At 45.8% G+C, this 22,564-nt stretch overlaps 2 protein-coding genes across 4 annotated transcripts in view; both read right to left on the bottom strand.

The window, feature by feature from the left end:
* Window positions 1–19,768, bottom strand: part of LOC309718883 (disabled homolog 2-interacting protein-like) — a 35,375-nt gene extending 15,607 nt beyond the window's left edge. Inside the window, exons 1-7 of the mRNA XM_082554492.1 lie at window positions 19,647–19,768; window positions 14,792–14,875; window positions 14,258–14,376; window positions 12,805–12,907; window positions 7,723–7,790; window positions 7,378–7,487; window positions 27–171 (exon numbers count right to left, since the gene is read on the bottom strand). Of these exons, the coding sequence (XP_082410618.1) occupies window positions 27–171; window positions 7,378–7,487; window positions 7,723–7,790; window positions 12,805–12,907; window positions 14,258–14,376; window positions 14,792–14,852 (606 nt within the window). The 5' untranslated portion in view covers window positions 14,853–14,875; window positions 19,647–19,768. The remainder of the gene's footprint in view (window positions 1–26; window positions 172–7,377; window positions 7,488–7,722; window positions 7,791–12,804; window positions 12,908–14,257; window positions 14,377–14,791; window positions 14,876–19,646) is intronic.
* Window positions 19,769–20,060: 292 nt separating this feature from the next.
* Window positions 20,061–22,564, bottom strand: part of phf19 (PHD finger protein 19) — a 10,251-nt gene continuing 7,747 nt past the window's right edge. The window contains exons 7-14 of one of the 3 annotated variants that reach the window (XM_082554099.1): window positions 22,562–22,564; window positions 22,294–22,483; window positions 22,147–22,214; window positions 21,906–22,046; window positions 21,767–21,827; window positions 21,606–21,691; window positions 21,419–21,499; window positions 20,061–21,348 (exon numbers count right to left, since the gene is read on the bottom strand). The exon at window positions 22,562–22,564 is cut by the window's right edge and continues 93 nt beyond it. In XM_082554099.1, coding sequence (XP_082410225.1) covers window positions 21,003–21,348; window positions 21,419–21,499; window positions 21,606–21,691; window positions 21,767–21,827; window positions 21,906–22,046; window positions 22,147–22,214; window positions 22,294–22,483; window positions 22,562–22,564 — 976 coding nt within the window. In that variant the 3' untranslated portion in view covers window positions 20,061–21,002. Of the gene's footprint in view, window positions 21,349–21,418; window positions 21,500–21,605; window positions 21,692–21,766; window positions 22,047–22,146; window positions 22,215–22,293; window positions 22,484–22,561 lie in introns of all 3 variants that reach the window. The other 2 variants (XM_082554098.1, XM_082554097.1) reach the window with 2 other exon arrangements.

Below are 22,564 nucleotides of genomic sequence, written 5' to 3'. Positions count from 1 at the left end.
CAGTTTGTGTGTGTTGTTTGCGTCACCTCGAAGCAGTAGTCCTGTCCCAGCAGGGATGAGTGAACCGGCTTAATAATCACTGATTGGTCCATCCTGAGCTCGAGAGACGATACACAGCCAGTGCTTAGCAACGACTCCTGGCTACCGCAACGCAGCCGACGCATCACACACCTGAAACAAACATACACAGTGTGATTACTAACAGGACAGGAAGACGCACTCATCGAGTTTCCAGAGGCATGGATCCCAAACCTGGATTGTCAGAGAAGTCTAGGACGTCTCCTGGACGTCTCCAGGGACACAAAGAAGGTGATCTACACTGAAAAATGAACATGAGATTTGACTTGGATCTGACAACAGAGACCGAGTGATGCAGCGAGTGTGATCAGGTTCACCTGGAGCTGTAGAGCAAGGTGGAGCTGAAACAACTGTCGGGCTGAAGCTCAGGAGGTCAAGGAGAACCTAATCAGGACCTCTGATTGGTTCAGCACAAGCCAATCAGTTTGATACTTTTCAAGACATTTGAGGTGTCATAAAGTAAAGTTACATTTAATAAAAGAAGGCGGTTCTGAAGTATTACAGTGTGACGCGGCGTTAGAAACAAATGTACGAGCCAGTGATGGAGTAAAAGCTCAGGATTCATATTCAGCCAGAGTCATTTCATCTGCTTCCAAACTTTGCTGCAGCACATGTGATTACACGTACAGATGTCATGCTGGGCTTGGTGCTTCCTGTTGCATCGTGAGATGATGCTCCTCATTGGCACACCTGGACTTCATGTCTGACGCTCTGAAATGCGTCTGAGGTGCTGCCCCTCAGAAGAAAGTGGCATTTTAGGGAAGGGTTTTTCAGGTAGAGGATGCAGGCTGAGTATGAATATGGATTATTCTGAGCTGTGAATCATGCACAGCTGCTCTCGTAAAGCCCGAGAATTAAAACAAAGGGCACCTCTGGGAAAGATCCCGTTGCGGTGCCTCGATGCTCCACCAGCCTCTGAGGCCACGTTCATCACTGAGCGAGGAGACCTCTGCATGTCTCCACCACACAGGCCTCCATTCGTTACATAACTCACTCCTCCACGGAGCTGTTAACAAGCAGAAACCCAGCTTCCTGTCCTCCGGACCGAACACAACCACAGCAGCTCTGACGGAGTGCGCAGGGAGGCAGCCACCACACGCCGACCTGATTAACTCCGATGCAGAAAACAAAGCTGATCTCGGCTTCTCCACAACATTTATTTATTTATCATGTGCAAATGTGTCACAGTTCAGGGAGAGGCTGCAGAGCTTACAGAGTCAGTGTGAACGGACACGGTCAGAGTCTGATCACTGACAGACGTAAACACGACAACAGGAAGTACGAACGATGACCAGCAGCCGACTGTCCGATGGACAGCCCTCCTCTCACCTCAAACACCCCATCCAGTAGTTTTGGTGTATTTGGACACTGAGAGCCAAATGCACTCGTCCACACACCTGCAGTGCCTCTGCCATGCAGCAGAGGCAGCAGTGAGTCAGTCCCTACAAACTGCCATGTTGAAATAAACATGTTTACAGCTTGATACTCAAGCTTCCTCCTTCATAACACGTGCACAGGAAAGCATGTTGTTATAACTCAAACGTTTTAGTCTGCAATGTTAGGGGCGTGGCCTTTTTGACAATAATATGGCTGCTGTGAGGTTACTGTACTAACAGACCATTCATGAAGGCTGTGCAATTTGATTTGATGTCACTCTTACTAAATGATTCTGCTAGCATTAGCATTAGCACCTCTGGAAACATGAACATGGAGGCATCACTAACCAGTGAATGACATCATGGCAATGCTGTGATTTGGTACGTTGAACTGAAACTGTGTGACGATATTTCCATCACAGCGTCCGATCCACTGCACGCCACCTCCCCAGAACCCTCCCCCTGCTTCCCGCTCCTCTCAGACTGTGACTGGACCTTCTCTTCCATGACAACCATCACTTTTTATCCAATGAGACCTGAATAACACCTGGGCTCATTTCCTCACTCCTAACAAATCACAGCAGAGTCTCCCCCTGCTGGACTGCAGGTTTAAGGCACCGTAGCCTGTCGGTGTCTGAGGTGGACAGGTCAACACTAAGCAGTGATGATGATTGGCTTCCTGTTAAATCCAGAATTCAAAATCCTGCTCCTCACATACAAGGTCTTAAATAATCAGGCCCCATCTTATCTTAATGACCTTGTAGTACCATATCACCCTATTAGAGCACTTCGCTCTCGCTCTGCAGGCCTACTTGTTGTTCCTAGAGTATTTAAAAGTAGAATGGGAGGCAGAGCCTTCAGTTTTCAGGCCCCTCTTCTGTGGAACCAGCTTCCAGTTTGGATTCAGGAGACAGACACTATCTCTACTTTCAAGATTAGGCTTCAAACTTTCCTTTTTGCTAAAGCATATAGTTAGGGCTGGACCAGGTGACCCTGAATCCTCCCTTAGTTATGCTGCAATAGACGTAGGCTGCCGGGGGATTCCCATGATGCATTGAGTTTTTCCTTTCCAGTCACCTTTCTCACTCACTATGTATTAACAGACCTCTCTGCATTGAATCATATCTGTTATTAACCTCTGTCTCTCTTCCACAGCATGTCTTTATCCTGTCTTCCTTCTCTCACCCCAACCAATCACAGCAGATGGCCCCGCCCCTCCCTGAGCCTGGTTCTGCTGGAGGTTTCTTCCTGTTAAAAGGGAGTTTTTCCTTCCCACTGTCGCCACAGTGCTTTCTCATATGGGGTCATATGATTGTTGGGCTTTTCTCTGTATGTATTATTGTAGGGTCTACCTTACAAAAAAGCATCTTGAGGCGACTGTTGTTGTGATTTGGCGCTGTGTAAATAAAATTGAATTGAACTGATGATAAACAAGATGATGATGACCCTCTTTAGCTTTTTATACACACACAGCAGGACGGGTGTGTTGCTCGGTTAGCTCGTCATCTTGTCTTAATTAACAAGCTGGTTATATGGCTAATGCTGCATGTCTGTGTGTGTCTGTGTGTAACCTTGCTATGCTGTGTGCTACACACAGGAACACAGCATAGCACGCTAGCTATGTGCAGATTGCAGCCATGCTAACACACACACAGAAACGAATCATGCATGGAAATGCAAATCAGGTGGAAGACGGCAGCATGCACGCACCTCCCCAACACACACACACACACACACAAAGCAGAAATCCACTGCAGCACATTTTTCTGATCGGAGGACAAAGAGGATCAAAGACACTCACCGAGCATCCTGCTGAGGAGGAGGAGGAGACAGCTATAAATTCATGGCCTCCTTCAGCAGCGAGCAGGAGGAAGAGGAGGAGGAAGATGGAGAAGCTGCTGATGCTGTGTGGATGAACCTGTCTGTCTGTCTGTGTGTGTTTGCTGTTTCTGATGCTTCACAGCTTCAGCCCTCCCTCCCCTTCCTCACTCTCTCTCTCTCTGTCTGTCTCTATGTGACTCACCCCCCTTGTCTGTCAGCTCTTGCCCCTCCCCTGCAGTGAGGCTGCCCTACTTCCTCCCTCTCTGCTCCTCTTTATCCTCCTTGTCTCCTCTGCTGGCCTGTCAGGGGTGCCCCCCCCCCCAGCAGCGCACATGTACGATACGTGTTGATGTGTTAAACAGGCTGCGGTTACACGCGTGTTATTGCAGCCGCTCTGAGCTTCTTCTTCTCTGGTCCTGTACGCACACACTTCCTGTCTGCAGCAGAAAGTGGAATTTTCCATTTGGTGTCATCGAGGCAGGAATCAAACGCCGCATCTCTCCCCGGTTTTATATCAACACCAACCTCCACACGCAGCCGCTCAGACGCTGCTGCATACGCTCGCGCCCAGCTTTAACTCAGGCGTTCATAAAAGTTTGGTTTTAATACTTCACGAACATGTTTACACACAATCCCCAAAGGCACTGGACTGTCACCTGCCTGAAAGGTGAAGCCTGTTCCCTCATCATTCCAGGACTAATGAAGCTGATAACAGATAACAGAGCTGATATAACCGTTAACTGTAAGCACGACATGAAAGATGTCAGTGAAGGAGGCCATCACTAGGCTGATAATACAAGAATAAAATAATCAGAGAGCAGAAACAACAATGAGAGCAGTGAGCAGCTCAGAAGAGTGGATGATGACAGATTTATTAAAATGATTGGAAACATAAGCCAGGTCAGGAACATGGCAGGAGCATCGCTGGGAAGCTGTAGACCAAGAGACAGAGAGTTTACAACAAGGTGCAAACCTCTAGGTGCACTCAGGAAGAACACACTGTAATACATCTAACAAAGGCTTGATGCACACTCGGTCATCCAGGTAGGTACATCCCAAAGGTTGATTCTGTTCACCTGGACGTTTTCAGTGGGAGAAACGTTTCATCATCATCAGGTGACTCCTTCAGACTCAGCTGACTAAACCTCATAAACAGTATATCTGCACAATAACTGAAGCTAGCATGTTGTCACTGCTCAGTGACAAAAACACTTGAGCCCCTGAAATGAGACCCAGGAAGTGGTTACAGGAAGAGGGTGATAGACTGTCTGAAGCAGTTAGAACAAGACAAGGCTATCGACCAGACCTCATACCAGAGCCACACCAAGTCTGTATGGTTTACTGAAGATACATAAACAGGGTGCACCTTTAAGACCGATTGTCTGCATGATCAACTAGGTCACCTATAACATCTCCAAGCTTCTGGCTTCGATCCTCAACCCGTTGGTAGGCAGCTCTGAACACCACATCCAGAACATCCTGGATTTTGTTGAGAAGGTGAGAGATGTCATTATGGAGGCAGATGAAACCATGGTCTCATACGACATTACATCTCTCTCCACTTGCATCCCAGTCACGGAAGCGTTGGAGGTAGTTCGTAAGAGATTACAGGATGACACCAACCTCAGCAACAGGACCACTCTCAGCATCCACCAAGTGTGTTTGAACTGTGTCTTCATTCCACCTACTTCACATACAAGGCTCAGTTCTACAGGCAGAAACATGGGTGTGCCATGAGCTCCCCAGTTTCACCCATCGTGTTACTGTAAGGTGACCTTGAGGGTCTGAAAGGCACCTATAAATAAAATGTATTATTACTATTATTATTATCGTGGCCAATTTGTACATGGAAGAAGTGGAAAAGAGGGCTTTGCTATCCTACCCTGGAACACCACCAAGCCATTGGTTCAGGTATGTGGATGACACCTGGGTGAAAATCAAATCTCAGGACGTACCACATTACCACATTAACTCGGTGGACCGACACATCAAATTCACCAGGGAGGATATGAACAGTGGCAGGTTGGCCTTCTTAGACTGTGAGATTTCCATCAGTAATGGGGGACATCTAAAAGCTGACGTGTACCGTAAACCTTCACATACGGATCAGTATCTAAGGTTTGACTCTCATCATCCACTGGAGCACAAACTGGGTGTCATCAGGACGCTACAACACAGAGCGAACACCATCCCCACAGACACAGCAGCCAGGGAGGCAGAAGAACATCAAGAAGGCCCTGAGTAAATGTGGTTATCCCAGCTGGACTTTTGTCAAAGCTGGGAAGGCTCCTAAAGAAAGCTCCAGCTGATCCAGGAGAGAAGGACAACCGCTGCCCAAGTGAAAACCTGTAGTGATCCCGTACATGTCAGGAGCAGTTGAGACGCATTTTATCTAAACACCGCGTCTCTGTGGCTTTTAAACCCCAAACACGCTGCGCCAAAAACTGGTCCACCCCAAGGATCGGGTCCCCGACACAAACAGAGTAACATAGTGTACGCTGGTAAGTGCAGGAGGATTGGCAGGATTTATACATCGGGGAAACCAAACAACCTCTGACTACAACACAGAAGAGCCACCTCGTCAGGCCAGGACTCTGCAGTCTATTCACACCTACAGGCCAGTGGCATCTAAAGATGTGTTTGTGCACATGAAGTTGAGAGAAAGTTGTATGATGGAGAGAAAAGATGATGGTCTAAAGCATCCATTTGTCTAACATGATGGCGGCAGCATCATGGCGTGGGCATGTCCGGCTGCAAGGAAGCTGCTCTTTGGTGGTTACTGATGACAGCGCTGTGCTCTGTGGGTACGGAGCCAAAGCAAACTGCAAAAAACCCAACAAATTAGATACTCTTAAAGTCAGTCAGCTGATCTCAGGTCAGCTGACCAGATTTTCAGGGATTTAATACAAACTACAGTGACCTGCAGAGCATCTCAAGGAGGAACCAGCATGTGGTCCATGGGTACCTGATACAGTCACTGGCAGCAGAGGATTTTCATCCAAGTATTAAATGCAATCTTCTTATATAAAACCTAGAATAGAGGACTGTGTCTGATTGCTGAGTTAGTAATAAGGTTGGATTGTTAAAACTTTCGTGAACTGCAGCAGCATCATGAATTTTCACCGTAGGTTCCTTTGAGCCGTGAAGTTAGGGACAGTTACAGATTTGGGGGCTCGTCCAGGATACGAGCCTCATCATGCTGCACATCGAGTTTTGGGGATTTGGTATTCTGTGTCCTTACTGGCACTCCACAAGAGGAAATTTCAAAGCATACAGGATTTCACTTGGGAACAAACTGTAGTGTATTACTGCAATGAAACAGCTCAGATTAAATCTTGACAAACTCAGAGACCTGAGCGCTGCCGCACCATGCTGAATACTCAGGTGGTCATAAACTGACAGCGTCATGGAACGGCTGTGTGCAGGCAGGAAAAGGACCCAAAATGCAGACTCAACTGAGGCAAAACTTAAACTCAAAATGGCAGCTTTTATTGCTGAACAGAAATCTCAACAAAACCTAAACTGGGAAGAATCTAACAAAACACACACATGAAGACGCAGGGAGAAACACACAGCATGAGGGAGATCCCGACACAGAGAAACACAGGGCTTAAATACACTGGGAAATAACGAGGGGAATGAGACACAGAAGGGGAGCACAGGTGGGAGAAACAGACACAACGACAGCCAAGGGAAGCGAAACACATTCACGTAGGACACAAACCTTCAAAGTAAAACAGGAAATGTAACACAGAAACGCGGACTTCACTAGGGGATACAGCTGACAGGGGAGACAGAGCAACTAAGAAACACAGAGACCAACATAAAGGAGGCACAGAGGGCAGCTACTAAATACTCAGAAAACTACGACACTACACTCTATAGAATAAACCGGGGCAACAAAGAAGAAACTCAACACTGGGTCAGGAGACCCAGGATCCTGACAGACAGAGACCTGTGGTCTTCACTTTTATAGCACGCTGTAAATTATAGCAGGTTTACTCACAACACAGAGGATCAGTCATATGACATTAAACTGACAGGCTGTACTTGTACAACAAAGTAAGTGACCCCAGTGGAATTCTGGGTAACTGACTGTTACCTAGTGTCAGCTGCATTGATCTGCCCGGTCTGTAAGCTGCTGTGACGAGACAGTTTGGGCTGAGATCGAGTCCGACGCAGCGACTGCTTCAACCTGCGAGACAGAAAACCCTGAAGAAGAAATCGGGTGAAGCCGTATTAGCTGCTGTGATCAATGAGCGATGTTAAATTCACAGATATTCGATGGAGTTTGGTGTGGAGATAAATCCCACCAGCAGGTGGGGTCAGTCAGTTAATCTACAGCTGACAGCAGCTCAACTCCTGTTGCCATGGAAACAACAGGCTGATCTCAGCAGGCGAGAGAGAGAGAGAGAGAGTGTGTGTGTGTGAGGGAGAGAGAGCTCACCGTCACTCTGGCGGTGGGTGTGTCGGTAGTGGAGGCACTGGGCATGCTCTGTCTGCGCACCCCCATCTCTGAAACAGACAGAATGCATCATGGGAGCATTTGTAGTTTTTATCATCAATCAGCTGCCACGTTCTGCTGTTGCCATGGTAACTACCAGCGGTGAAGGAGAATTGTTGTTTTTTTAATTAAATTGTTTGATTAAATAAGTTTGATCAAACCTTTCATGTGATTTTAGTTGAACTTAAGTTAATTTATATTGTTTTTACATTTAAAATAACTTCATTTTGTTGTTGCGCAACATCTCTAAAGTTAGAAATATCCTGTCTCAGAGTGACGCTGAAAAACTAGTTCATGCATTTATTACTTCCAGGCTGGACGACTGTAATTCATTATTATCAGGAAGTCCTAAAAACTCCCTGAAAAGCCTTCAGCTGATCCAAAATGCTGCAGCAAGAGTCCTGACAGGGACTAGAAAGAGAGCAGATTTCTCCTGTTTGGCTTCCTGTTAAGTCCAGAATTCAAAATCCTGCTCCTCACATACAAGGTCTTAAATAATCAGGCCCCATCTTATCTTAATGACCTTGTAGTACCATATCACCCTATTAGAGCACTTCGCTCTCGCTCTGCAGGCCTACTTGTTGTTCCTAGAGTATTTAAAAGTAGAATGGGAGGCAGAGCCTTCAGTTTTCAGGCCCCTCTTCTGTGGAACCAGCTTCCAGTTTGGATTCAGGAGACAGACACTACCTCTACTTTCAAGATTAGGCTTCAAACTTTCCTTTTTGCTAAAGCATATAGTTAGGGCTGGACCAGGTGACCCTGAATCCTCCCTTAGTTATGCTGCAATAGACGTAGGCTGCCGGGGGATTCCCATGATGCATTGAGTTTTTCCTTTCCAGTCACCTTTCTCACTCACTATGTATTAACAGACCTCTCTGCACTGAATCATATCTGTTATTAACCTCTGTCTCTCTTCCACAGCATGTCTTTATCCTGTCTTCCTTCTCTAACTCCAACCGGTCGCAGCAGATGGCCCCGCCCCTCCCTGAGCCTGGTTCTGCCGGAGGTTTCTTCCTGTTAAAAGGGAGTTTTTCCTTCCCACTGTCGCCAAAGTGCTGCTCATAGGGGGTCATATGATTGTTGGGTTTTTCTCTGTATCTATCTTTGTAGGGTCTACCTCACAATATAAAGCGCCTTGAGGCGACTGCTGTTGTGATTTGGTGCTGTGTAAATAAAACTGAATTTTGATTTTTTAATTTTATTATATGCTTTGATTTAGTTTTGTTTAGTTAAATATTTAATTTTATTTTCCTGTTTGTACCCATTTGTGTCCCAACTTGACTGAACCTTTATGTGTTTATATTTAAATTATAAAACAGAAATGATTCAAAAAGAGAAACCTATAAATAAAAAGTATTTCTCTTGTTTGATTTCTTTATTTGTGGACAGCTGCATGTTCTGTGTAGTTATTTTAAATTCAGTTCAAAATAAACATGAAACCAATTAAAAACTTCTACATAAATCTGTTTTAATATATTTGAATGTGAGTTTGTTTTTTTCAGCAGAGAGTAAAATCCTCCAATCACAGAGCACAAATTCTTTGTTCTGTTGATAAAAGTTACTGATGAGAGTTACTGATTAACTGTTTGATGGTCTGGGTTTTATTAAATCTGATCAGTTTTTCTGATGAAAGCCAATTCAGAATAATTAACTGTGGTTTGCATGTTCTCCCCGTGTTTGCGTGGGTTCTCTCCGGGTACTCCGGCTTCCTCCCACCGTCCAAAGACATGCAGCTTGTGGGGATAGGTTAATTGGATAATACAAATTGCCACTAGGTATGAATGTGCGAGTGAATGGTTGTCTGTCCCTATGTGTTAGCCCTGCGACAGACTGGCGACCTGTCCAGGGTGTACCCCGCCTCTCGCCCTATGACAGCTGGGATAGGCTCCAGCGCCCCCCGCGACCCTGAAAAGGACAAGCGGAAGCGAATGGATGGATGGATGGATGGATTAAATCTGTACGAGAAAATTAATTTATGAATTCATTCCTTAATTCTTTTATTTGTTTAGACATAAGTAACATTTTTAGTTCATAGTTTTGTGTGAAAATAAAAACAGTATTTATAAATCAGTCATTCCATCGTGATGGAAATTTCTTCATGTGTTGATCACATGTTTTACTAATATCACTTTTGTTTCATTTAGTTATAAACATATAGGATAGCATCATAAATGTGGTTTATCACAGTGAGTGGGACAAGGGGGGTGGAGGGTGTGTGGATAGATAGTGGGGGCCCCCCTGCTGATCTCAGGGAGAAGGCAGGTGACATAGTCGCCATTCTCTTTGCGGGAATGTCTTTGTCACTGTGTTCGTATATAAGTAGTTGCATGTGGTCACATGTGTAGCAAAGATACAGCTCAGTAAACATGAAGAACAAGAAGTGAGTTTAGTACTTTTCTCTGGATCCTGTATGCGATTAATGATTCAGAAATGGTTTTTTAAATAAAATTATTAAATAAAGAGTACTTTAGTATTGTCTTAATGAATAAAATAATTAAAGATCGAATTTAATGTAAAACAATTTTTCAATTTGTTCGTGTTTAAGCTCAAAGTCAGGAGTATCCACACCCACAGACAGTCGTTCCACCTCCTATTAATCCTGTCTTACAGAAACTGCACAGCAGGAGGCACTATGAGCTTGTCCTCACTGACCAATAGAGAAGTTAGCAAAATGATTACTTGTTTTCATAAACTCAACTCAGTAATGTACAGCACCAGCAAGTAAAGCGTTTCATGAATTAATAATTAATGATAAACTATACAATAAATGGTGGTCCCACTGCTCCTTTTCTATACAGTTACCTTTTCCTGTTAGCTACTAGATTTGCTATCGTATTTACTATTAAATTTACTATTAAATTTGCTAATGGATTAGCTTTTCCATCTACCCTTTCTGTGGCTATTTTAGTCCTTGGAGAAAAACCAATCCAGTTAAGCATGCAGTGCAACGTAAGCAGCTGTCTGATTGATTAGCGACACATAGGCTAGCTACGTGTTGCTGTTTGCTGTGAACGACTTTTCCAAGGAGATGTTTTAAAGTGTTTGTGCTGCTGCTTGGATATTAAGCCTTGCCTATCACTCTCTGAAAATGTACAGCGTGGACAAATGATGCATACAAAGAGAAACAGCAGTGAAATGGAGACCTGTGACTAGATACAGGTGGACTTAGCCTGACCTGATATAACACGTTGGAGGTAACATGGCTAACGCTAGCATCCCTGCATGTAGCCCCATCCTTGTAGGCTCATGCTAGCTTATGAATGTATGCATGTTATGAGTGTAGTTAGTGGTTACTTAGCATGTATTTAGTGTATAGTGTTGTGTGGTTAAAGGTTAGTTAGTGTGTAGTTAGTGTGTAGTGTTGTGTAGTTCGTGATTAGTTAGCGTGTAGTTAAAGGTTAGCGTGTAGTTAGTGTGTAGTGTTGTGTAGTTAGTGGTTAGTTAGTGCGTAGTGTACTCATTGTTCTGTCTCGTGTGTCAGTGACGGCACTGCTGAATGTCACTGTAGCTGTTAAGAAGAGTCCAGTTTGAATGTTTGTAATAAACAGAGTGTGAAGCTTAAATTAAACTGTTATTTTTAACCAACCTGTCTCATGCTGTGCAGCTTTCCAACCCACTTACTGGGCTTCATGCTTGGGCTAAAGCCAAGAAAACCTGCAGACTGTATTTATAGGAAATATGTTTTGATTTCCATGCCACCCTAAGAAGAATTCTCTAGACCCGCCCCTGGAACCAGCACCAAGGTGTGGGAGCAATGGCTCTAACCTGGAGCCGTTCCAACAGATGCTCTCTGTAGACACAGTCGCATCACCCTGCACGTTTCACTGCACGACTAGTTTGGTTTTTTTCTACAAGAGCTTAAAGTGTCGCAGAAAGGCTGAATGCACAAGCTAATCCCATAACTGGAAAAGCTTTGGGAAAGATTTAGGAAGAGAAGTGGAACTGGAAAGGAGGAGAGGAATCAGGATTTCAAATCACAATTTAAAAATTATTTTGGAAATCAGCTGTTTAATTGTGAAATTTGGAAATGTTTAGATTTTTTCTGTTGACAGCATTTTTTTTTTCTTTTCAATTTCTAATTTTTATTATTGGATTAATAGTTGGTTTATATATATATATCGACATATATATATATATATATATATATATATATATATATATATATATATATATATATATATATAAAAATATATATAATCTCTTCCTATTACGCAATACATGACCACATAATGAAGCACTTTAGTATCCGATACAACACATTTAAAATGATTTGTACTTTAACCTCCTAGGACCTGGTGTCCACATATGTGGGCATCACATTTTGGGTTGTCTAGACCAAAATACAAATCTTTGCTCTACAAGGGCCTGATATCCACTTACGAGGACATTATACTACCACTGTTCCATCAAAGTTTAAAACAAATGTCCTCATACGTGGCTCTCATTTTTCATAGGAACAAAAGTTGGGTAAAAAAAAAAAATCTGGTGTTTCTTTGTTTTTACATCGATCGGGTCCCAATCAGCCCAAATATCAAAGAGAAATTAAAAATGCTGCCGTGGAAGAGTTCAGGTCTTAGGAGGTTAATATTAATCTGTGACATCATCTATGACCGCGCTGATAAACTTTATTTAACCTGACGCGTCTCAGTGACCTGACATGGATCATACTTTCACCTGTCTCTGTGACCTTTGACCTCCGGACAGTAATATCCACCTACAGTCTCTCCACCCTCTGAGCTCCTAAGGAGTCGTCTGCCATGTTGCCATGGTAACACAGATTATGAGATTAATAATGTGACATGATGTGATGAAGCAGACGCTCTAATCCGGCTGCACTCACACGAAAAACACACAAGCACTCGCCGCCGCTTCTTTTTCTTTTCTTACCACCGCAAGAGTCAAAGTCTGCGTCCATCATCTGTCCACCTGTCGGTCCACCTGTCTGTCTGTGTCTCAATGCTCCTGTCTGTCTGTTCGTCTGTCTCAGTCTTCTGCAGCTGCTTGAACCCGTCTCATCTTCCTTACCTTTGTGGGCGGGGCGAGAAGGTGCCGAGGTCACATGGAGCGTGTATCTAAGCAACCACACAGTGCAAGTCTCCGCCCTCTCTGTGAGGAGCAGAGGATGAACCTGAAGGAGGAGAGAAGGGAGAGAGGAGGATCCGATGTTTTTCTTCTGAAACCCCGATGCCTGACCTCTGACCTCTGACTGGATAAACATGAGAATATTATAAAGAATCATAAAAAGATGTCAGTTACAGCTCGTCCCCAGCCCTGGCCCCGCCCCCGTCTAACAGTAGAGGTGTGCAGGTGAGTCACCGCTGCAGGACTGAAGATAAACTCTCCCTGTAAACTCGCTCGCTCATCATGTGACCCTGACCACTTCCTGCTTAGTCTGAGTCTGAGGATGAATTCATAGCGCAGCCCAGCCAAACTCCAGTTTCCAACAATGGCGGCCGCTACTAAGTTTTAAAATTACTCATACTAATCTTTCTGGGTCACAAAATAAACTTTTAACACATTTTCAGGCAAGAAAGTAGCTGTGTAAACTTCAAATATCTGCTCGGTTTATCAAGATATATCGCATATTTGCAAAAGTGCTTCGACGTTTTCGGAGACGTCTGTTACCCATCAGCTCGATAGCTCGCCGGGAGCTCGAGGGTCACTGAAGCCGCTGAGAACGTCACAACTCCCGGCACATCATTTTCAGATCACCGCCATCTTTCGCTACTCAGGTTAAACGTGATATAAAACTCACTCAGACAACCTAAAATGTTATTGTTGGGCTTTTTTCAGTGTTTTGTTTGTTCCTGAGTAAATCGGTTTGGCTGAGATTAAAGTTATTAGATTATTATAAAACTTTATTAATCCATCGGGTAAACGTCAAACAGAAAAGTGATTAAACAGAAGTGTGAGTGTCTGTGTGCGTCTGTGTCTCTGTGTGTGTGTCTGTGTGTGTGTGTCTCTGTGTGTGTGTCTGTGTGTGTCTGTGTCTGTGTGTGTGTGTGTCTGTGTCTGTGTGCATGTGTGTGTCTGTGAGTGTCTGTGTGTCTCTGTGTGTGTGTGTCTGTGTGTGTGTGTCTCTGTGTGTGTGTGTCTGTGTGTGTGTGTGTGTGTCTGTGTGTGTGTCTGTGTGTGTGTGTCTGTGTGTGTCTGTGAGTGTCTGTGTGTCTCTGTGTGTGTGTCTCTGTGTGTGTGTCTGTGTGTGTCTGTGTGTGTGTGTCTGTGTGTGTGTGTGTGTGTGTGTCTGTGTGTGTGTGTGTGTGTGTGTGTGTGTGTGTCTGTGTGTCTGTGTGTGTGTGCATGTGTGTGTGTGTGTGTCTGTGTGTGTCTGTGTGTGTCTGTGTCTGTGTCTGTGTGTGTCTGTGTGTGTGTGTGTGTGTGTGTCTGTGTGTGTGTCTGTGTGTGTGTGTGTGTGTGTCTGTGTGTGTGTGTCTGTGTGTGTGTGTGTGTGTGTGTCTGTGTGTGTGTGTGTGTATACCTCCAGGTCGTCCAGCATTAGTAAGCGTGATTCTGATAGAATACAGAACATTTTACTCCAGATGTCAGGCTCCGCCCTCCGGCCACAGGACAGCCAATGAATGGAGGCGCTCTTCAGTTCTGTGACATCATCACAGCAGCATTATGATATGTTTCTGCACTTCCTGCTTTCTTCAGACTGGACAGATCTCTAAGGAAGCGTGTTATTGGCCCTCGTTAACACTGTGGGACACAGACCACGACACACCTTCCACACAGGTGACCCTTCAGGGTGAACCTGATGTTAACTCATTCACTGCCAGCCATTGGCAGTGAATGAGTTAAACCCATTGACTCATTCACTGCAATTGACGGCTATAGACGTCAATTGCAGTGAATGAGTTAAATACATCACATGACCTGGTGGCTGTTCAGAGGTTAAATATTCACTCGGTCACATAAATGAAGCTCCACCCTCTGACCTCACAGACAGATGGGCACCTAGGTAACGTGCATGTGACCTCAGCTGTGTGAAACTCTCCCTATTTCTACTCACCAATCACGTTCATCCACCCCAGGTGCTGACACCTGGACAGGTGTTTCACCAGCTGCTCCATAGGAGGGAGGCAGGGAGACACACCTGAGACAGACAGGTAGAAACAGAAGAGTCAGTTTGTACCTGACAGCTGTGGAAAGGAGTCATGAAGTGTCCAGGGTACACAGCTTCCTGCAAAGCTTTGGCTCCGTCCTCAAACTGTTCATTGGTCTCATGCTGGGCGCTCAGAGAAGAAGCCACGCACACGTACATGCACGTGGCACGGTAACCGTGGTGATCTGACTGTAAATAATGTTTGAGCCCATCTCAACCTGAGCTCACACTGGAACCTGGAGCCGCTAAATCTCTCTGGTGGTTTTCACTGAGCTGAACCTGCTGCTGTATGTCAGTAACAGCACCTCCTCCTGTGAGGTCACAATCAGCATCACTCTGAGACAGGATGTTTCTAACTTTAGAGATGGAAGAAAGCAGTCTTACATATTTGTTTAATATGTGTCCTGGTCAAAAATGACTCCAAGGTTCCTCACAGTGTTACTGGAGGCCAAGGTAATGAACAGAAGTGGTCCTAGCCTGTGGAGCTCCATAGTAACCTTGGTGTGTGACGCGGACTCTCCAGTTACAAGAACAGACATTCACAGATATCCCACAGCTCCAGTGGAAATTAAATACAGGAGCAAAACACATAGACTGATGTGATACGGGTTCGGGGTGTGTGTGTCAGTGGTGTGCATGCTGGTGTGCTGACACCATGTGGCGTGCACAGTGTCGGCTGGTGGTCGGCCGGTCATTCTGTAAGCGTCTTTGCGCTCACCAAGTCCCGTTTGAGCACATTGGCACATCCCAAGACCAAAAACAGAGGTGAGGCGGTTCTGGAGGCGAACTTTGCAGAGCTGACCAGCCCCTCAACTTAACTCACGCAAAAGCTTTTGTCCCAGCAGGTAGGGGGGAAGCCTGCTACTGCACAAGGAAAACAAAGTGCTGGGCAATCCAGAGGGCGGTGGATCCCTGTTAGGATCACGCTGCAGTGACCTGACTGGTACTGCACGGCTGTGCTGTTAGGACTGTAATGTGTTCTTTGCTATTCATTTTAAGGCAAAATTCGTTCATTGCTTGTTTTCCTTATCTTTTCTTTGTTTTGTTTCTCTTCTTCATCCCCTTGAAATGTGGGCCCTGCTTTAAGTTTAGGGGTTAACGTTAACGGTGCAGGTACGAAGCTGGTGGTACGAGGAGTACTTAGCTAATATGGGACGAGAGCAGGGGGCTTAGGGGTGCTGTTCCATGCAACCTGCTGGGGTGATATTGGTGGTTGGTATTGTGTTAGTTTTCTTTACATCGTGGCATGTTATTGTGTTTTATTCCTTGGGTGGGGTTGGTTTTTGTGTTTTGTTGTTTTTGTCCCCTCCCTTCCACTTTCCCTCAAACCACCTATTTGTTCCTTCAATGACAGATAGTTAAGAGAGAGAGTGATATCAAAACAGCTACGAAACGTCTGCATATATGTGCCCAAGTGTTGTATTGAAGCAAGTGATGAATAACTGTTTTCCAGTATGTTGTTTTGCAATGTTGTTGTTTTTTTTGTTGCATTGTTGATTTGTTTTTCACCCAAGCAGCTAATAAAGCTGATGAAATACAATGTTGCCTCCTAAGATTCTATAATAGAATGAAACAATAATGCCAGCTATAAATAAAGACAATAATTGAATGAATTATGAAACTCATTTTTTTCTATTAGATCTGAAAATGTTGTGTAACACTACAACCTGAAACGACAAATAGATGCGTTGGCCTGTGCAGGAGATAAAGAAAAACATGTAACAGCAGCTGTGAGATGGAATCGTCAAGCTGGGCTTGTTGCAGGATCTGAAGTTACTAAACATGTTGTGAGTGTACGCACTCACGCTTAGGACCATATAATAATAAATATGTGCGTGATGAAAGTTGTGCAGCACGCTAACGTCCTTACTCCACTCTGTGTGCTCGTGTGGGTCTGACCCTTCCACTCCTTTGATTTGTTCCTCGTACTTTTTTTGCCTCTTCGTCACGTCTGTCTTCGTACGGAGCTGCCGTGTTCACCGTGGTTTCGTACATCACTGTTTTTGGGGCAAATAAAATGCAAGTAGGGATTAAAACTGCAGAATTAAGATTAGAGGAGCTGGAAATGCTAGCGCTCGATGCAGTGTTTTGATTTTGTTGCCACTCGTACCTACAACGCAACGCGCGAAAGTCACGTGGTCTGTCGATCTCTATTGCGAAGCTAGCCGCTCACAATGGCGAAGAGAAAAGTTAATTCTGAAAGCAGAGCCTTTCAGCACCAGTGGCAGGCTGAATATATGTTTACAGACATGCTGGTAAACACGTGTGTCTTATTAGTGGAGCGAATGTGGCTGTAATGAAGCAATTTAATTTAAGACGGCACGACGAGACGAAACGTCAGGATAAGCAGAAAAACCTAAACGCAGAAACTACAGAAAGTAGACGAGCTAAAGAAGAATCTGACATTTCAGCAGACGTTTGTCACCAGAGCAAAACCACAAAGTGAAGCTGTTGTGAAAGCAAGTTTTATTGTAGCAGAGGAGCCAAATCAGCCCGGCTATTTACCGAGGGAGAGTTTCTAAAGAGCTGCATGATGAAGCTGTGCGTCGTCTTGTGTCCAGACAAAACACAGATTTTGGCAAATGTGAGCCTGAATAGAAACGTATGTCAAAGTGTAAACGACATGAAACTGTCCTGGGACAAACTTGTTGGATGCAGCGCCGGTGTTGTGCGGTGAAAAAAAACTGACTAGTCAGTAGGATGCGAGTAAAGATGCAGGAGGAGAACTGTACCGGTGAGTTAACAGCATCACTGCATCACACACCAGGAAAGGCTGTGTGGTAAAGTCCTTAAAATGGAGCATGTAATGATCACCGTAACGGAGACCGTGAATTTGATCCGAACTAAAGGTTTAAATCACCGTCAATTTCAGTCTTTTATGATGCAGTGATCCCTGTTGCCAAGTAATGTTGAGCCAAGTCAGTGCAACAGTGTTCCCAAATGCGCACTTTGCTGATAAACTGAGTGCACTGAGTTTGTGGCGCTTTGGTGACTTTGAAGCACAAAAAGAGAATTTCGAGCTGCTTCACAACCCAACGTGGAAACTGCACCCGTGCAGATTCAGATGCAGCTGCAGTGTAATGATGCACTCAGGCAAAGTACGACACTGACTGGCCCGCACAGTTTATTAGCTCCACTCCTGCAGCAACGCCCAGCTCCGTCTACATGCGGCTCCAACCTTGTGTTTGCTTTCATTTACTTTTTCTGGGCTTTTGGCAGCATGTTCTTGTTTCTAACTTGCATAATTTTGACAGGATATATTTTTATGGAGAGCAAAATGTTTAAAGAATAAACTTTAACTTTAAAGTTTATTTATTCTGGAATAATATTCCTGTCTGTATTCATATTTATGTTTACAAAACATTGTTTTAGTGTGTTCAATAAATATTTATCTTGACCTAAAGTGTGCCTTGAGGTTTGGCCCCCAGTGCAATTGAGTTTGGCAGCCCTGCAGCAGATATTTTAATGGCCTGCATTTGTATAGTGCTTTTCTAGTCCCTAAGGACCCCAAAGCGCTTCACACTATATCCATTCATTCACACACTGGTGATGGCAGCTACATTGTAGCCACAGCTGCCCTGGGGCGCACTGACAGAGGCGAGGCTGCCGGACACTGGCGCCACCGGGCCCTCTGACCACCACCAGTAGGCAAACACGGGGTTAGTATCTTGCCCAAGGTTATTTGACATGCAGCCAGGAGACAGCCTGGGATCGAACCACCGACCTTCTGATTAGTGGCTGACCTGCTCTACCACCTGCGCTACAGCCACCCCATGGTCAGTCCAACCTCCAGGGGCATAATATCATCCTTGTACAATCTAGTCTCCCACTTACAATCTTCTTCAGTAGCTGCCATCGAATCTAAATGGGAACAAGACATAACTTTCATATCACAGATGACCTGTGGGACTCTGTCCTCGGCCAAGTTCACAATATATCGATGTGTGCTCGACACACTCATTTAAGATCATCGGGTGCATTGATCCAGGGTCAGGCTGGAGCGTATACACCCAGCCTGTAGGGGGTGCTCCTGGTACATTACTTCATATGTACTGGTCCTTCATTGGCCAACGTTTGGAACTGTTTCCCAAACGATGTCTGAAGTCCTCAAATTAAACCAGAGCCACTCTGTGCTACGTTTGATGCGCCCAGGACCTGAAGCTGCCCAACTCCAGAGTCAGAGTGTTAAACTTTTCATTACTGCTGACCAGGCGAGCTACCTGACCCCCCTCCCGCATGTGCAATGAGTAAAAGATACAACGTCCTGCTTTGTTTAGTTCAGTTCAATTCTGAAGTACTTTGTTATACGTAGCACTGAAACCTTTGTCTAATGAAAGGTCAGGATGAAATGGAAAATGCAGTTAGAAGGAACATTTACACGATCCTCCACATTTATTATGTTGATGTTTTCATGAATGGTCAGATGGTCCGCTGCTGTGAATTATGGGACGGAATTTTCTTCTCCCTGTTCATAAAGGATGCTCTGCTAAGGGAAGCATTGAAGTTCCTTTGCGTAGTGTTTGGAGAACTGGAACAGCTCTGGTTATGGCCACCATGCAGATACATCGCTCAGTGAGGAACCTTCCTGAGCAAAAAGGGTCGTTTGGAACGCACCTCGATCTCCCTTAGACTGTGCTGCTTTCAATCAGGTCCCTGATTTAAGGGAAAACATGAGCTGGACCTCATGTCTGACCTCAGGCAGGCGTAAAGAAACACAGAGCAGGTACACAAACACAAAGTATGGACAGGTGAAGAAGCTTACAGGTAGATGCAGGTGGTCTCCTCTGCTGTGAATCTGTCACATCGCCATGTTACCCGTCTGCCTGAATACCTGTGTGAGTGCTGGGACCCTCAGGACAACGACACAGATGCACCTGAACACTCATGCAGGTTTCTCTGCCTTTTAACACCTTAACTGGATTATCAGATTACCTGCACTAGTGTCTCTCACACACTCACACACTCTCACACACTCACACACACACACCTGTATACCTGCCTTTGTGAGGACTCTCAGTAACATGAAAGCTCCCCAGGACCCTGTAAATCTGGACCCATAAAGTTAGACCTAGAGCCAGGTGTAGACTGACTGTGACACTCACAGGTTTTCACAAACCCAGGTTTCCACGCATCTCTGCTTCTCAGACACACACAGAAACACAGAAAAGGTCAAAGGTCAGAAAACATTTGTTTTTAATCCAGAGAAAGCTGGCAGCTGATTGGTCAGCTGGAGAGGAAAACAGCAAACAAACAGTCAGATGATCAAAACAAGCATTTAACAGGCCAATAGGAGCAGAGCATATCTTAAAGTGACAGAGTGCCAGTTTAACGTCTCAGAGACTGTTAGCACTATTAGCATCCCTCATTCACAAATATGGGCTGCGTTAGCTTCAAGCTAGGAGAAACACTGATCGGTGGCTCAGATTGATCACCAGCAGGCGCACTTTGGTGTTTGCATAGACGACGAATGGGATGCTCCGCAGGTGAGATCATGTGATAGAGTGAGAACACTGCACAGGTGAGGAAGGGGCAGGTAAACATGTGACTAAGTGCTTCTGATCAGGTACACAACATGAAAACTTCAGGGGAGGGAGGGGGCAAGAGAGGCAGGGTGCTGTCTGACAGCCAGGGGGCGCTGCATGAGGAACTCTGAGTGTTTTACAAATCAGAGCAAAAGAAGAACTCCACCAGTGTGACATCATTACAACCAGGAAAACAACTAATCAGTGTGTGAGGCTGCAAACATGGTGGAGGTGGGAGGAGTCAGGCGGGAGCTCTGTGTGTCTCTTTGGCTGCATTTAAACACTTTTTAAACTAAAAACTATTTTTTCCAGGATCGAGTTCAGCTTTGATTCCTGATTCCTCAAAACTCACCAGCCAGCTGGGGATATACAGCCCACATGTTTAACGGGGACACGGAGAGCCCGGTGGTTTAACGGGGACACGGAGAGCCCGGTGGTTTAACAGGGATCCAAATGTTTAACAGGGACACGGGGAGACCAGGTGGTTGCGGGGCCACAGTGTCAGTTCAGGTTTCAACCAATAAGCAGCTCACCAGCAGCAAGTGTAGAGGAAAAGGAATCAAAGCTTCTAACACCACCTGGACCTTAATAACGTCCTAATAAGGGGTCGTCCCCTCCCACTCCAGCAAGTACTGGACCGTCCCCTGAGGGGTGATGCGGCGAGCCAACACCTGGTAGCGCTCGCCATTGGTTAGCCTACCCGCTACTCCAAAGTAAGAGGAGATGGAGGAGTGGAGGTGGGAGTTGTCAGACGGCAGCGGTGAGTGGTCTGACAAGAAGTGGGAGGAGTCTGTGGTCAGGTGGGTGTGGTTTGTAGCTTCCTGGGCCCCAATGATGCCAGAAGGCTCTTCCCCTCCAAGCTCCTCCCCTGCCTCACTGCGATTGGCCCACTGGCTGTAACTGTTCCGGGGTAACTTCCTCTTTCTGCTGCCCATCCTTCTCCTGAAGACAGAGGTCAAAGGTCAGATATCAAAAGCCTAGGGTTGGTGAGTCAGGTGTTCACTCAGCTCACCTGAAGTGGTAGGAGGAGGCGGAGCCAGAGGTGGAGGCATCGGTGGAGTCCTGGTCGATGCTGACGGCTCTGCTGGAGCTGCTGAGGAAGGACGGCAACGTCACAGGTGCGCCACCGTATGACGTGAACGGGAAAGCACAGGTAAGCAAAGCATCAATCAGAGCGCCGAGTCCAGCGCTAATCTCACCTCTTCAGGCTCTGCAGCTCATCCAGCGTGAAGTCAAAAATGTTGGCCATGTGGTGGTTGGCGGTCCAGCTGCAGGTCAGCTCGTTCTACGGGCAGAAGGTCACAGTCAGCGTGATGCATTAACAGCTTTAGAAACCACAGAAGAAGAAAATGAGCCTCACATTAGGAATGGCATCCTCGAGAAGCCACTTGGACTTCCTCTTTCTCCTCTCAGCTGAGCTGCTGAAGAAACAGAAATAAACACCACGGTTACGCTTCGTCCAATCACAGGCAGCGACGGCTGGCAGCAAGAGATCATACCTGCTCGCCGTCTTCTTCCTTGCCCCGCCCCCATCATTCTGAGCACGCTCAGGAAAGAGCTTGGAGGGGGGGTTAGGAGGGACCCTGGTCCTCAGACGAAAGATGCACTTCCTCTTTTTGATTTCCTTCCCGCACAGAAACCTGAACACACACACACACACACACACACGTTAAGAACACACATCCTGTGTTCATGTTACACACGTGTACTCGTGACGGCCTCGCTCTGATTGGTCCTTACTTGCTCTTGTACTTGTTGAGTGCGTCGAGCAGGTGCTGCCCCCTCTCTGCTGGGGGGGTGTTGGACAGCTGAACAAACACACAGAGGGTTAAATGAACACAGGCACACCACGTGATCTCAGCGTACCTGGCTCAGGTGTGCTATTACCTTCCCAAGCTGCAGGTGGTCCCAGTGGGTAGAGACGAAGGTGAGGATCTCGTCCAGTTCGAAATACTTCTTCTTGCTGCAGATGGACAGGTTGTAGAGCACCAGGTGGACCAGGTCCACCCACCTGAGGGACAGGCGCCGCACGCACTCTGAGCCCTTATTACACACCACGCACACAAACAAGTAGAACCTGCGGGAGGACAGGAAGTCAGAGCCATACCGGGGAAAGGTAGCAGGGGGAGGGGCGGAGCAGGGGGTGGAGCCTCACCTG

This window comes from Aulonocara stuartgranti, assembly GCF_965226115.1.
Source record: "Aulonocara stuartgranti genome assembly, chromosome: 12".
In the NCBI taxonomy this organism is placed as follows: Eukaryota; Metazoa; Chordata; class Actinopteri; order Cichliformes; family Cichlidae; genus Aulonocara; species Aulonocara stuartgranti.
This window is presented reverse-complemented; position numbering and strand designations above follow the sequence as displayed.